Source organism: Carassius auratus, chromosome 1 (genome assembly GCF_003368295.1).
Source record: "Carassius auratus strain Wakin chromosome 1, ASM336829v1, whole genome shotgun sequence".
In the NCBI taxonomy this organism is placed as follows: domain Eukaryota; kingdom Metazoa; phylum Chordata; class Actinopteri; order Cypriniformes; family Cyprinidae; genus Carassius; species Carassius auratus.
Window position 1 is genome coordinate 12,446,120 of NC_039243.1, and position 17,285 is coordinate 12,463,404.

Below are 17,285 nucleotides of genomic sequence, written 5' to 3' on the forward strand. Positions count from 1 at the left end.
AATCATTACACGTGTAACAGGACCTCTGATGTGCATTATCAATATTAAATGATAATTAACTGTTGTAAAATAATAATACAAATAAAAAATCATAATGTTAATTTTTTTTCACATTTAAATTACCACATTTTCTTTTTTGTTAATAATATATACGTCTACATTTTATTGTTCTGTATTTGATCTCTCTCTTTCTCTGGGTAGGAATGCAGTTGGTCCTTCATTTATTGATTTTTGGAGAACCTCACAACTTATTCCAAGTTTTTCTGTGATCCTTGGATTTTCTAAAACTATTGTATAGATTATCTATGGACACTCGCACATGTAAATGTGTGATTAAACTATAAAAGTAGCCTAGTACAAAGCAAAGGGAACTTGTTGGGGGGTTTCGTATGTGTGCGTCCAGTAGACGGCGATCACAGTCTGTAAATCAATGTAGATAAAGATGCAACTATATTTCGCCTTTTTATCTGCACCTTTTGTTGACAAAATTAATGACAGTAAAGTCAAAACAAGGGCAGTGAACATTTAAGTGCGTATTATGCTTATATAAAATTAACTTTGTGCATGTGGACGATCTTGTCACCTTGTTTTCCCGTGATGTCGAATAGAGGATTACTTGATATGTTTTAATTGGTGAATAGTGCAGTTATTATTTAATTCGTTGGGATGAATTACGACTTTACAGTTGTTGTGATGTTGCACGAAGCCAACGTTTCCGATACCAATGAAAAATGAACTATGTAAAGAATTTCATTTATTTATTTTTTTCGCATAACAACCATTTTTAGCTATTCCCCACTTTGCACTTAATGATGAAAGGGCACATATGGCACATGCACAGGGTGTGAGGCACCTGTTTCTTAGCAACCGTCACAACAGGAAAACACCTGTAGCATCAATTTATTCAAAGGGACTTGAAATGATTGTAATACTGGAAAAGATACTGAGAAAATGTGAATGAGAACAAATGTATATACAAAATATATATATATATATAGGCCTAAGACGTTTACACGTCTGCTTGCTGAGACATTTATTTCCTGTTTTGGACTTTTTAATAAATAAAGAATATAATGGTTAAAAAGACAAAAACGTTTATCAATTTAATTCATGATAGAAAACCAATTGGGCTAATTTACAATAAAAATCACTGCTCACATGTTTGAAGTCCAGGCTCCGAGGTTTCTAATCACTGATTTATTGTTTGTTCCAGCGAAAATGATCATTCGGAGATGATTTACCCCAAATAACATTTGTCAGCAGTGGTTTGTAGCCAACTGTTTACCTTCCGCGCGCCGCAGAAAAACCTTTCAGCTGCGTCTGTAGCGCGCGCTCTCTCCCCCGTGCTCGTCACCTGACCGTGAGCCATATGCAAATCTGCCCCGTCCTCAAACGCCATTGGCTCTCCCTCACTCATTTATTCCCTGTCAACGCGCATCATATGGCCGCTCTTCCACTAACTTTTCAAGCCCACCGCTGAAAGTAGCTCAAAGACAATTCTGCTCTGGATGTGAAAATCACCCCGAGAAAAAGTTAGAATAAAACAAAGGGAGACGAGCAGCCGCAAAGTCTGGATTGTACCGATCTCTCCTGTTCGAGTGGCCTCTTTTGTTATAAAGAGGTTCTACACGTGTGTGCCTGCCAGGAACGGGGACGTGTGAATGTTTCTGTGTGTGAGCTGAGTAAGTTAAAGCCAGGTGAATGTATAGCATGATGATGGAAACGGACTTGCATTCCCCGGGACCCCATACTAACACAAACACGGGCCACACGGGACCCAACGGCGGCAGCAAAGTTAACCAAGACCGTGTCAAGAGACCTATGAACGCGTTTATGGTGTGGTCTCGGGGTCAGCGCAGAAAAATGGCTCAGGAGAACCCAAAGATGCACAACTCGGAGATCAGCAAGCGCCTCGGAGCGGAGTGGAAAGTCATGACCGAGCCGGAAAAGCGACCCTTCATTGACGAGGCGAAAAGACTGCGTGCCATGCACATGAAGGAGCACCCGGATTACAAGTACCGACCCCGGAGGAAGACCAAGACGCTGCTCAAGAAGGACAAGTACTCTTTGGCAGGTGGCCTGCTCGCTGGATCAGGTGGCGGAGGCGGCGTGGGGCTGGGGATGGGAATGGGTGCACCGGGGGTCGGGCAGAGGTTAGACAGTCCGGTGGGTCACGGTGTCAACACCGCGGCGAGCTACGCGCACATGAACGGCTGGACCAACGGGGCGTACTCGGGGCAGGTAGCGGCCGCCGCGGCTGCAGCCGCGATGATGCAGGAGGCGCAGCTCGCCTACAGTCAGCATCCGGGCAGCGCAGCGCATCACCACCACGGACACCATCACCATCCTCATAACCCCCAGCCTATGCACCGCTACGAAATGACGGCTCTCCAGTACAGCCCACTCTCAAACTCTCAGAGCTACATGAGCGCCTCGCCGTCAGGTTATGGGGGAATATCCTACACACAACACCAAAACTCCAGCATGGCTTCCTCTGGGGCCATCGGCGCGCTGGGCTCGCTGGTGAAATCGGAGCCCAGCGTAAGTCCTCCCGTTACAGCTCACTCTCGAGCCCCTTGTCCCGGAGACTTGCGAGAGATGATAAGCATGTATTTACCAGCGGCGGAGGCAGGGGACCCGTCCGCTCAGAGCAGACTTCACGCTGTACCGCAGCACTATCAAAGTTCCGCGACGAGCGTAAACGGAACCGTTCCTCTGACACACATATGAAAAGATTCGCATTCAGACTCAAATAACCAAATATTTACCTCTTTTAGAGCATAACTACCTTTTTTGTACAGAATGTCTGTTCTTGTAAATTTGAAGGTGATATTATTTAAATATGATACTTAAACTGAATCACATCCCTTGGGATGTTGTCTGAATAATTTGTCTGAAATTACACAATATGCGTGAGCTTTACACATTTGCGAGGGATTAATTCTTCTTTTGTATGTGTGTGTGTGTGTGTGTGTGTGTGTGTGAGAGAGAGAGAGAGAGAGAGAGAGAGAGAGAAAGCGATTGAAATGGTTCTGTGTTTAAGACATGAAAAAGAGTGCAGTTTAAAATTAAATCAAATTACGTTTTTAAAGTTTTCTAAGATTTTTCTCGATTCCACTCGGATTTGTCAATACGTGAGTTACTGTACTCGATCTATTCCTTATTTGTTTGTTGTATTTTTCCTTGTACATTGTGAATATATTACAGAGAAAGATTGATACACATCTGTAAATATAATTCGGATTTGCCATGAAAAATAGGAAAACGTTTTGCATTGATGTGAGAAGAATAAATGTCACTGCTTTTGCTCTGATTCTGGAAAGTTAGTTTGCTGTGTTGTTTTGATTTTTTATCCCATGGGACTCGCGATTTACCTGTTGGAAACAGAGTTAATGTTCCAATGTGATAACTAATAATAATATATTCATATTTCTGTATAAACCACGAAACGGGCATATTTAGTCACACTCTCTGTTTGATCAAATCTGAGCGTTTTGTTAAAAAATATTGGGACAAAACAGTAAGAACAATGTTTTTAAATAGGATTTTATTGGGGGCAGATGATTATTTTAATTATATAGGTGTAAATATAAATAATCATACGTATTTAAGCAAGTAGGCAATCAGAAATAAAATATAAAAGCATAACCACTATATACTGAAATGTAGGCCTATCTGTAAGATCTGCTGAAAATTGAATTTGTTCAAAAAAACTAGTTACAAGTAAATTATATTTATTATAATAAATCAGGTAATTATTTCTAAAGAAGTTCCTACTATTACATTGCTATTAACTTTACTCTGGAAAATATTTTACATTAGAAGATTAGGTAAAAAGAAGTGAAAGCCTAATGTCTAAAATATGTCACTTGATTTGAGTGTTCATCTCTTTAAATTAGTTTTTGACACTTAGTTATTTGGGCTCGAAGCTTTTGGTTGTGTCTGTCTAAATGAAACTTCAGATCGCTGGATAATTAATGTTTATTGTATGCCAGTATTTTTGTTAATCCCGATGAGCTGCTTTAATCGCGGTAAAGTTTACCAAGCTATTTTGCAGTAATGAACCCTTCTGTATTTGTCATCATTTAGGAAGCCTTTTGTGACGTTGTTGCTGTGTCTTGATGCATATGATGGAGGTCAAAGTGCAAGACCTCTCAAAATAAATAGGCCTAATGTCCAATGAAAACCGAAGAACAGCAAATAGAGAGCGAAGCACATTATTCATTGTTCAATGGACCTACCCCTGTTTTTTTCCTGTGATCCCCGGATTGTACAGACATACGCTTTAAATCCGCTCCACTTCAATTAAATCCGCCTGGGTATAACCCGCGAGCCACTCATGGCTATATTTACCGGTTATGGAATAATTGCGTTCTGAACCCATGAATGGAATTTAAAATGTTAGTTTATTTCCACTTTAGGTGTGCATTTTAGAAGCATTCTATTTTTTTCGCCTCCTGGCTTATTTTCATTTACTAATGAAAACATTTTTTTTTGTTTTTTTTTTTTTGTTTTAATGAATTAGCCTGCATGGTGGGCCGTCAAGCAAATGTTGCTCGTATCCTCCGTGGGGTGTCAGTGGGATTAAGATGAATTCAGAGTGCGTGGCAGAGAGTGTTTTGTGTCCGGGGAGAGGAGGATTAAAGAACCCTAAAAGCTGAACCCCCGGGTCACCGACAAGTTTCATTCTCATTACAATGATACCGGAAGAGTGACGTGACGCGCGAGCTTTCCCGCAACAAGTAGCAGGATTCAGGGATGTCTCTAAACCTATTTTTTCCCCCTTGACGACCGTGAGAATGCCGACGAAGTTTCACTCACGTTTTAAACTAAAGTTTATAAAACAGTTTAGTTTAAGAACAAATAATGAAACTGTTATTTTTAAGAACCGCAACTAGCATATGTGCAAAACCTTTCCTTGTTTTTACCCTAATGAATGATTTTTATACACATGTTCCCCCATATATATATATATATATATATATATATATATATATATATATATATATATATATATATTATTATATATTTTTTTATTTTTTTTAATAAAATGCTATTTTAAATCACAGTGATAGGGCAATACACAACATTGCTGTACAAATCATCATCATAGAAACGCGGATTTGCATTCAGAAACAAAAAGAATGGGCCCTGCGTGGGCATCCGTCCAGCAGACTGGCAGAGCTCAAGCTATTCACCTCCACCGTTTCCTGGCAGAAGAAAAATAATACTACTGCAAATCTCACCAATCTCACTATAATAGCCAGACAGACCCCCCTTTTTTAAATCACATAAACTACCATGATCCGAAATGAAATTGTCAAAATGGGCTTGTATTTTGTCATTTGTAAAACTGGCGATCCTTTGCACTCACTGTCCTAAATGTTCCTAATTAGCATCAGGTTTATCGTACCCATGCATATTTCCTTGCCTCCTCAGAAAAAAAGCTGGTTGCCGTTCTGCTACGGAAGATTTAACCTCTTAAACTCTGCAGACCCGGTACCGGGTCCGAAAATAGCATGCCACATGTTTGTGTCTCATTTGCATATCCTTCCTTATATGGCATTTGCCCAGAAATGGGTTCATTTGAAAGCTTAGAGTGTTTTCTTTACAAAGAATACCATTAATTGGGGTTTTATGATACATAAAGTAGTCAAATTAAGCTAAGAAATATATTTTCCCCCCCCATAAATTTCCATCTAACGATTGCGAATACGTTTTCGTAAGAATGTGTATTTAAAATATTTTTCACAAAACAGTCAAGTCATATATCACAAGAAAGCTCTCATTCTCAGGAATCTGATGATGTAGATCATTTTATTGTGTGACAATCACAGATCGAATGATCTTCAACAGAATCGCGATGTAAAATTTCTCACCTTATTATTTATACATTTTGCACCGCTTCAGTCAGCCGCAAACAGCCACGCATACCTATATACTCGATATAATCTTTTAGATTAGAATCTCTTCTTTCAAACAAGACCATTTTTACGTTTCTGCGTGCTTCCATTGCTGAGATATAAAGCGTTTTGTACAAGTGCGCAAAAGCGCTCCAAGAGCTGTATGATTGACAAGATCTCTTACTCATATAGATGGGTCTAAAAGCCTTTCTTCTGGTATAGACGTCTGACCTCTTTTGTGAAGCGCTATTTGTCCTGATGGCTGTCATTCACAAGTCGTTCCTCCAATCGAAGGTGTGAATTCAGCACCGCGGGGGTGCTGGAACTGGACAGCGACTGCCCACTCTTTTCCGCTTGTGGAGACGCAATGGTCTCTGGGAAACTGAGTCTTTGGCTGCTTCTAAACAAAGGACACGCGAGGAAAAAACTACAAATGGCCGACGCTACGGATTTATAATGCATAATATTCATAAAACAAGTTCTGGGTGGCCACCTTCGCCGTGGAGAGGTCAGGACGCGCATCTGGTAAGCCTATACGCGTGCTACTCGCTTTCATACATTTGATTCTTTATTCTGAGGCTTGGAAGCTTCGCTAGCAATAAGCTAATATGTTTATTTTCATAACTGTGCAGTGTTCGACCGCATCTCAGTGAATGTACAGTAATCCGTACAGTACTGGGGGAATAAACATAAATTAGTTTGCTGACGCTCCGAAGTTCGCGCAAAAGCTTCGGGGAGCTTGTTTACGTTAAATAGAAACCGAAACCAAAATACACGCTGATAAAAAATCAAAATATGAAATATGAAAGAGACGGCGAGGTCTCTCAATCTCTACACGATGCAGAATAGACATAAATGAAACGATATGAATCTGGAGATTGTGTATTCTATTTTAGATTGTGATAGACCAGATATTTTTTATAATTTTATGCATGCTGCTATTGTGAAATATGAATTATTTTCTTTCAAAGACTGTTCAGAAAACCCACACACAAAAAAAGCACAATGTATTGAGATGGTTCATCATATGTGAAACAACATAAATAATACTATTTGTCACAAACAGCAGCTTTTTATGTAACTTCTGAGTGTTTTCTGTCAAATAATATACAGAGATCACATTATTCCATACTGCAAGTGTGCAAAAGATGACTTCATACTTATTTAGACAAAAATTTTATACAAAAATGCTATTATTCCTTCCTTCAGTTGGAATAGAATAACTTTTGCATAGATTAGGATAGAAAGAAATTTCTGTTTTCCTCTAATAGTAGACAGTTGGAAGAATCACAAGACATTTGTCTGAAGTTGCCAGCCCCTTCAATGCCTGAGTTATACCATTTCAAACTTCAGTTTACACAAATAAAATAAAAAAGCGCCTTGTTTTTTTCCCTATTTATTATAACACAGACAGCATATATTGTCATTTTTATCAATTTCAACAGTGTTTTATGTAATTTCAAAGGGTTTCCTTTGAAATTATACCAAACTTTCTGAGCTTACACTGTAGTATTAGTATAGGCAGGCATTCAAAATTAGGTAGGAAAATGAAAAACGGAAATCCCCAAAATAGCATTTGTGCTTAAGAGGGAGACAGATTGCAAGAGGACGAATGTGCGGCGCCAGATTAGCGGGGAATAGAAACAGCAACTGGGCCAATAAATTCCTTGCGCGGGCCTTATCGTGCAATGACACGTTGACATGTTTAACAATCTCGCGGTCTTTCTTCCTAATCCACAAACCCTCCAAGAGGCACGAGACGTTATGCGCTACAGTCGTTTCAGACGTGGTTAAATGTTTACTGAATTAAACCTGAAAACTGTTTACTAACATGCTTCACAAAATTTTAGCTACATTTTAGGGGACAGTTTTCCTTTCAACATTCTTCTCTCATGTTTAGACATCCAGAAACAAGAATATGTATTATTTCCGTCTACTTTATACGATAGCATTGCACATTACGCGTTTTAACATAATCGTTTTACTGTGTAAATTAATCCAAGCGTTTGTCTTTCACAAATGAATTCGTGCATTCATAAATAATCCGGTTTGAGACCTAAGTACTGTACACTTGGAAGTGCTCTCAAAAAATATACAATATGTGACTGTCATGAAGAACTGGAGATCTCAACCTGACACTGGGGAGAAATATGATGATGACATTCAACTCTCACACAAATGCCCTTTGTTATCTGATATTTGACAGGCTTAGGCTATATCTCAATTTAGCCTAATAAGACGGTCTACATAACGTTATGTCTTCGTTTGTCATATAAATAAAGGGTTGTTAAACTAAATAGCTTACTCGTATGTAAACTGGCATTGCATTTTGCAATGGCTTAAAATGCAAAATTTATTAGGCTAAGTGTGTCTTTGTTTCTGACAAATTGAACGCAAGAAGAAGGATCCCTTTAAGCACGTAATGGGTTTACGAGTGGTCCGAGGCTCTGGTTAATTAACGTACGTTTTTATGTTCTACTTAGGCAGCGATGCTAAACGTGCCGTAGAAATTAAGTGGACTACTACGTCTGACTAAATTTCAGCGCATTTGGGAAGGTCGGCCATTGGTAGTTAGCAAGTTATCTCTTTCTCTCGGTCTCTTTTCCCGTATACACACACTCGTATTTCCCCCTGTTACCAGTGTCCGCCTGTGCGGGTTCCTGCGGCGAAGTGATTGTGAGAGACTCTGTTGGAATTTGGCAGCGTGGCGGCTTTGGAACGGCGCCCCGCGCTCACTGTCATTCAACGGGACTGCGCGACTCACTGTGCCGTTGGGAAGTGTCGCTCATCCGTGCACTCATTGGCCTTACAAAGCTGATTACAAGCATCAGCGAATTCCTGAAGGCAATGAGAGGCGATGCAGGTGCAAGAGAGGGTAAGTTCCTGGTTGGAACAAGCGGGAATATAGCGGAAAGTTATTCAAAACACCCAAAACAGCCTCGCCCAATAAGACTTTGAGATCATGTAGCCTTGTCTGAGACGCTTAAGTGTAAACTTTAAAATATGTTGCATTTCTGAAATAAACTTTTCTCTCTCTCTCTCTCTTATTGGGAGACTTACAATAGCCTAATTGAGAAAGGGAAATGCAGATTTGACAGTCCTTGGAGCTGCTCTAACTTTATGTGGATTTAGGAATGTTTAGTTAAGACTGTTGATTATAAAGCATCATTAAAAGGCTGAAATTCTTAAAATAAAAATAATTTTTGTTTAAAAATAATATTTGAAAACCTTTTGTCTGTGTGGCATATGCAACATGCAGGGAGCCTCTTTGATATGTGACAACAAGCAAACAAACAAATAAATATCATAAAAAGTATTTTGTATGCCTTCATGACTGTGTGTGAAGGTCACAATTTTGTACTTTTTATGAAAAAATAGGCTCCGTTTTGATCAGATCAAATAAGTAACCCAAGGAAACTTTTGACTCAAAATTATTTTTACCTTGAAAAATATGTTTGGCAATTCTGAGAAAGATTACTTTTTAGAACTTGAAACGTGTTTTATATAACTAAATTAAAAAATACTGATATTTATTATCTCATACATTCTTAGTTTAAAATGTTTTTAAACCGTAAGACAAGGGTGTGATAGCCTTACGTCACGTCTATAGTGTGCCTCACGTCTACATTTTTATAGCAGGCTAATTATTTCGCAACTAAACCACTGTTCAGTGGCTGACAGCAGTGTTGTGCTGCTTAAGAATGCCACTTATGTCCACAATTATGTGCGAGCAGATCGACTGATTTTAAACATTTTAAAATCAACAGTTATGTACAGCAGTCTCATTAGTGTACATTTACACCAAGAGCGATCACTAAATAATTGGAATCTCTCGACGTCTCTTCTTCATCACGTTCCTGTTAGAGATCCGTCACCTGAGAGTTGTCACCCCACTGTCACTTGCTGATTAACGGACAAAGGAGGTCTCTCGGACGGTCTATGGCAGCCAGTAAACTAGAACGAACTATGCAAATAGCTCAGAGAAGGCGAGAAGATGGCGAACAGAGCTCTCAATTGTTCTTTGGATTTCACAGCTTTCCTGGCGCAGCTGCATCTCTGTAGTTACCCAGGATACTATTTTGCATTCGCAAGCAGAAGCGTAAAAAGTCTCAACCTAACAGTTGACCTTAAGCATGTGGGAAGATTTAAATGCTACTGTTATACATAAATGTGAAAAATTAAGAAAGTTAAAGCAAACCGAAATTTTACAGCGTCGACCAATGGTCAGTATGGTGCGAGCGCGGAGCTGTCCAGGTGCTGAAATTACTTACGATTTTTTTCCTTCGATTTCTTAAACCAGGTTTTACTTTACAGCACCGGTCTGCTACTTATATGTTTGGTTTTAAGTCTAGAAGCAGAACTTTGAACACAACATACATACTTCAAATGTCAGCTCACATGGTGATTCAGAACAGGCAGCCCCTGTCTCAACTCTTTCTACCTATCAGTATCCACCTTATTGTTAACATTCTGCGGAAACGGCCATTTGTAACTTGAATGGCTGCAATTCGATATTTGTAATCATAAAGTTAAAATGTATCATCGTAATCATAATCACTTTGTTTTGTAGTGTAAATAGTTTTACCGTTTACTGTACTTATTCTTCTTCTTGTTATTTACCGTAGCAGCTAATGAATCGAAAGTATTGAACATTTACAGAAAAAAAGCTTAATTCAATGTTGCAAAATAAGGTATAGGTAAAGTGCTGCAGGGATGACAAATTCTTATATACAATTTTTTTATTCACATTTCTGTTAACTGAAGTTAACTTATTTTTCTTTTTTTTTAAAATGGGGATGTTGGGTAAATGCCTGAATATGGTCTTAGTTAAGTCAAGCTCCATATTTTTTTAACTTAGGGTACAAGATTAAGTATCTGTGTTCACATAATTATGCAGTGAAAGGATGTTGGCCTCCCTTTAATGCTGACCAAAAAGACAATCTGAAGTTATTATTATTATTATTAATTTATTTTTAACATTTTTTAATTTATTTAATTAATTTTTTTCTGTAAGTGCATTCTCTCTTTATTTCTTTATCACCCTTCCACTATTTGCAATTGACTGCAATTTGCAGTTGGCTGGTGGGTAAAACCTCACCGCTTCTGGCTCTTGGCTTTGGTTGGTCAGTGCTGCCAAAAAATAAAAGGCTGTAAATTAGCCCAATTTATGATGCCTAGTGTGTAATTCTGTGATGCTTCCCATGAAGTGCCAGTGGGTGATGGTACCAAAAAAAAAAAAGCAGTTCATTAGTACATAATAACTTCTTAATCATGGGATGAAGTCAAAGTCTGCCTTGTGTTTTGCCATTTGGTGCTTTCTAGGTTGGAATGGAGTTTAGGGTGGTACATATGCCACTGTGGCCAATGGGCATGATGCCCATGAGTATTTGTGTGGGTGTAGTTTGCATGTTTCTTGAATTTCTCATGAGTATGTAAATCCTCAGCTTGGATTTACTTAGCCTCATGCTTGTTATTGAGATTCTCCTTTACACACACACACAAACATACCGCCAATATTGTGCAAAGTGAAATGAATCTAAACTGACATGATGTAGCTTAATGTCTTAATTAAGTTCTGAGCTTCTAACTAAATGGCTGTAGATTCAAACCCACCAGATGATCCAGAAACTTTTAACTTTGTGCACTAATAATGCGTATTGTAAAATATTTTGGATAAAAAAAGTAACATCATGCCAAATTAGTAATATTTAGTAAATTATTTAAGTGGTTCGATCTACAAATTGTATTAAAGGTCCCGTTTTTCATGGTTTTTGAAGCTTTGAATGTGTTTACACTGTGCAATATTCATGTTTTGTGTGTAAAAAAACAGCATTTTTCACACAATTCACCTATCTATCTGTATACCGCTGTTTTCTCTGTCATAAAAACGGGCTGATGACGTCCTTGTTCTATAAAGTCCCTCCTTCAGAAATATGTAACGAGTTCTGATTGGGCCAGCGTTTCCTGTGTTGTGATTCGACACCAGCTTAGAGCACGCTGCCCTCCTGATAACGCGATTGGACTAGTTTTGAGAAGCAAGTGGGCAGGAGCATGTGCTGGAGATGTACTTATAATCACAGGAGCGTTATTACTGACGAGATGCGCATGAAAATCGCATTCGATTTTTTTTGCACAGCCCTAACATATAGTTAACAGAGCTAAACAGTTAGAACAAAGTTGCCCTTTGTGTAATAAGTTACAGAAACTGTTAAATGCACCAACTTAAATAATAAAATACACTTATCGGTTGTGGTCCATAAACAACGCTTTCTCCAGACAAAGAGGGAACTACTCCATCTTTCAAGAATAATCTTTGTGTGAATCCGGCATTAAACTGATCGAGATTGAGGAAGCTGTCCTCAGCAAAATGTGCTGCACATAGTTTTACATGTGGATTATAATTTTCGGGAACCGAGTTAAACATAAATTGTAACCATTAATCTCCTAGAATTTTTTGAATCATCGAAAATGCATTTTGCTTCAAAATATTCTAACTGACTCTCTGATGTCACATGGACTACTTTGATGATGTTTTTCTTACCTTTCTGGACATGGACAGTAGACCGTACACACAGCTTCAATGGAGGGAGTGAGAGCTCTCAGACTAAATCTAAAATATCTTAAACTGTGTTCCAAAGATAAACGGAGGTCTTACGGGTTTGGAACAACATGAGGGTAAGTTATTAAAGACATAATTTTGCTATTTGGGCGAACTAACCCTTTAAGCATAATTAAAAGAAAAAAGAACAACTGAGGACACATGCTACTCAAATCTAGATGCCGCTATATTTCCTTTCACTAATGTTCTGGGGGAGCAGTAAAAAAAAAAAAAATGTTCAAGATCACCAGCAGTTAAATAAACCAACATCGTACTGTAAAATAAACTGATGAAATATGACGGTTTAAATGCATTTCTTCCTCTAATGCGTGACGTATATGTTGTTGTTTTTGCCTTGGTGGGGATTAGGCAGAACTGGGGCAGATGAAGGAAGCTTGATGATTTTCCTATGAGTTTTAGAAAGAGAGTAGAAAAAAAAGCAAACAACAAAAGGGAAAAAGGGAGAGTGTTAAAACATTTTTTGCATGACCTAGGAATAATAAAGGTTAATGGCAATTATCCCATCTTCAGTCTGTCCAACCTTGAAAGAGACATCAGAAGAAAATACATACACATACATAAATAATGGTCAAAAGTTTGTAATAATAAACCTTTTTTATGTTATTGAAAGAAGTCTCCTATCCTTCCCAAGGCTGCATTTATTTAATTAATTAAAAAACGCAGTGAAAGCAGTAATATTATGAAATATTATTACAATTTAAAATAATAATTTTCAATTCAAATATATTTTGAAATGTAATTTATTTATTTGATGGCGAAGCTGAAATTTCAGCAATATTACTCTAGTCTTCAGTGTCACATTCCACGTTTGTGGAAACATATTTGTAATAATTTAAAAGTTTAGACTACATAATAATAATAATGATAATAATACTTTTATTCAGCTAGGACACAATAAATTGATTAAAAGTCACAGTAAATGCATTTACAACATGCAATGTTTTAAGAATTTTTTATTTCTTTAAATAATTGCTCTTCTTTTTAACTTTCTATTCATCAAAGAATGTGGCACCCTTTCCACAAAAATCTTAAGCAGCAAAAACATTTTTCAACATTGATGTTAAAAAAAAACATTGTTAATATTTGAGCACCAATAATAAGGGATACTAACTGAGCACCAAATCAGCATATTAGAATGATTTCTGAAAAATAATGTGACACTGAAGACTGGATATAAATATTTCACAATATTACTGTATTACTTCATTACTGTAAATGCACCTATCATTTGTCCAAACTTTTAAAGGGGGGCGGGGTGGGGGGGGGGTGTGAAATGCTCGTTTTCACTCAATATCCTGTTAATCTTGAGTACCTATAGAGTAGTACTGCATCCTTCATAACTCCAAAAAGTCTTTAGTTTTATTATATTTATAAGAGAAAGATAGTCTGTACTGATTTTTCCCGGAAAAACACAAACACCTGGAGGGGTGACGTGTGGGCGGAGCTAAAGAATCACGAGTGCGAGTAAGCTTTTGCGTTGAGGGCGTCTGGAAACTGTGACATTACCGTGAGGAAAAAAACATAATCCAAAACAAACCATGGCTAACAGTCAGATTCAGCTTATATTTATGATCCAGAATCAGATCCAGAGGCTGAAATTTAACAAGAGCAGCATCAGCAACGACGTCTCTATGTGGTATGTACTGAAACTGTATATATTTGCTTAGCGGTTTTGGAAAATGACTAAGTTCCACTTTATGTTGTCTTTTTAAGGTGTACATGTGGAAAGTGCAGTTTGATGACAACATCGCATGTTGTTTACTTGATGTGCTTATGCGCCGACAGCTAAGTTAACAACACAGAGATATTTGAAGCAGTTTTACTCACCGCCTGCGGTTCCAACACACGATCGTGACCCTTTTTCGTTGGGACTGCATTATCCTTAAGAAATAAACGATGTGCAAATCCGGCATCAAACTGGGCCTTGTTTGTAAAACAAGCATCTTCGAAATGCAGGGAACAAACACAAACACTTGCACAACTCCGTTGATGCTCTGTGTAAAAATAAACTCCATCCACTGGTCCCTAAATGCGGTTTTTCTTTTGGTAATCTGTGCAGGGTTGTCTTGCCCTGGCAACCAAAAACACACTACTTTTGTGACAATTCGGTCTCTCGCTCTGATCAGTGAACGTCCGTTGTGCTCTCAGTGCTCTGCTATATGGGAGCGCGCGCTCTTCTGGCAGACGCGCCCTCAGGACCCATATAAGGAAATTCCGCTCCATCTAACGTCACACAGAGCCATACTCGAAAAAAACTTTCCGAAACTTGTGACAAACCGGAAGAGGTATTTTTGGAACAAAAATACTCCTTCAAACGTACAACTTAATTTTTGAAACTTTGTCCATGTTTAGCATGGGAATCCAACTCTTTAACAGTGTAAAAAACTCAGTATGCATGAAATAGCATTTCACCCCCCCCCCCCCCTTTAACCACTAATGTATATGCACATAATACATTTACAATGTAAATAACATTCTGCATGGCACTGACCTTCTGACCCTCATACACACACTTACGGGAATTTGAAATCATGACGTTTTAAAGGGATGTTCAGGTCACACACACACACAAGTGACAGTTTATCCCAGATCTGGGGTCAAGTCTCAATCTGGAAGCTCTTTGATTCTTTAAACCCCAAACCAGGGGTCTTGTTTCAGACTAGTGGAACCATATCTGTGCTGCTTGACACAATGAACTTGACAGACAACCAGATTTACCTGCCGAGGGTCTGGTTAGGGTTTCTCTGCTCTTATTATGCTGTCTGAAAGAGAACAGGTAATGGAGTCCGAGGCAAGGTGGAGGACCGCAGACTGCGCCCTTTATTCAGCTCTACCTTGATTACCTGAAACTCAGGTAATTGCTGGGGCTCTATTTCAGAAGCTGTTTATCCCTTCAGAAATAATCATCTGATCAGTCTGCCCTCACCTGGGGCAAAAAGAGCACTGAGCTGGCACAACCTAACTCCCCTATCGTCATCACTATTACAGCAATGCTAATATACTTCCACATACACTAGCAGCCACCAACCTCATTGTAACAGCAAGCTTCGGCTTTAATACGATGACTGTATTAAATCATCCCTGAAGCTTGTGACAATCTGCAATTTGCCAAAGACTTAGTGCTGTTACAGTATGTTTTATCTGATCAGAGGGGGAGGGAGGGACGGGGAGAGCCCGTGGGGAGAGGAGACCTCTTGTATTCTTGATCAGTATGCCTCTATTTGACTGTAACTATTTCCAGACCTCCTGCCTGCTTGGTTTGCCTATAGTGCAGGCCGAGCCACAATAGCGTCCCGCCGTGCTGCTCTGGCTGCCTCCACGCTTTCAGGCAGAGCAGCGCCTCGCCGCCATGGTGATTCATTATTCTGTTGCCCCCAGTGACCGGGCGCAGGCCAAGCCCCCTCCTGCCAAACAGGCCACTAAGTGGCAAGAGACGAAATGAGTGACATTTCCTAAAAGTTTTGACCTTTGTTTTCGCATTGAGTCAGCTGCCATGTTGGAGAAAAAGTAGTGCACTCTGAAAGTAGTGCACATGATTAAAGTGCATTTGTTTTGCTACTGTTTGTTTTTAGTAGTTAAAACACTAGGTAAAACTCACCTGTTAGCCTGCAACTATATATTTTTTATTATTAATATGTTGATAAATCTATTAAAAACAGTCACAAAATGAAAGAAAATATAAATTAAATTTTTATTTAAAAAAATAAGTCTTTTAAGACAAGACTTTTTGGAATGTGTTTTACTGTAGCTCAATGTGAGATATTTATACATATTGTATGAGGTTTTCAATGTTTTTTTTATGAATTATTAAATAGAATTATTAAATCTTCTCGCTAAGAAATAAGTTATTTTAAGTCCCTTCATTGCATCACTGCCAAAACTTTCATTGGGTGGCAGGGGGTTTCTCAGTGATGTCACAGAAGAATGAAAGTGAACAGTTCTTAAAAGAAACATTACAACATTTAAAAGAACATCTGAAGAACTCTTTTCCACTATAAAGAACATTTTGTGGAATGTAAAGTCTCTATGGATTTTTAACGGTTCTTCGTGAAACCATAGATGCCAATAAAGAACCACTGGCCTGGTTTCACAGACAGGGTTTGACTAAGCCAGTATTAGGCCATAGTTCAATTAGGACATTTAAGATTTTTTTTTTATTTTTTTTAACCATGCCATATATATTACATTCCTTGTGTGCATCTTGAGACAAAACAAGGGGACTAGGCTTTAAGCCTTGTCTGTGAATCCGGGGTCTTATATTTAAATCTGTATGATGGTTTTCTAAAATCCTAATTTTATTATTTTACAGAAATAACATAACTCAAATTTATGAGAGATCACGGCTAATCCACTTTCAAAGATGACGTGTTTTTAATGCAGATTTTGACAAGTGCTTTTGTTCTTTGAAGTCAAGCGGCATTGGACCCACCCCTGCGTGCGCTACAATCCACATTTGTCGCACGTTATAAATGGCAACATGGCGTTGATGTCGCGCGCACCGCTCCGCAGCGAGCGTCTCGAATCTACACCACGGTCGCCACTTTAAGCCGCTGACTCCAGACCTCGATAATAACATCCTGACTGCCCACCGGGGCCCCAGAAATCAAGCTTGCCACGGACGCTAGCGTTGTAACGGCTGCTCGGCGAGACCTGTCGGTCACGCAGAGCCGCGCACCCGCCGCGCTCGGACCAGCGCTAATTGGTTGACTAATTGAACTCTGCGTGCGGCTGCCCTCTGTTCTCGGTAATCAACATGTGTTTCA

General features: G+C 38.8%; 1 protein-coding gene across 1 annotated transcript; it reads left to right on the forward strand.

Moving 5' to 3' along the window:
• The first annotated feature begins 1,261 nt into the window (after nucleotides 1–1,261).
• LOC113065056 (transcription factor Sox-1b-like) lies at nucleotides 1,262–3,337 on the forward strand. Its single transcript, XM_026236216.1, has one exon. It carries the CDS (start codon nucleotides 1,702–1,704, stop codon nucleotides 2,728–2,730), a length of 1,029 nt encoding a protein of 342 aa, XP_026092001.1. The 5' UTR covers nucleotides 1,262–1,701; the 3' UTR covers nucleotides 2,731–3,337.
• Nucleotides 3,338–17,285: the final 13,948 nt, after the last annotated feature.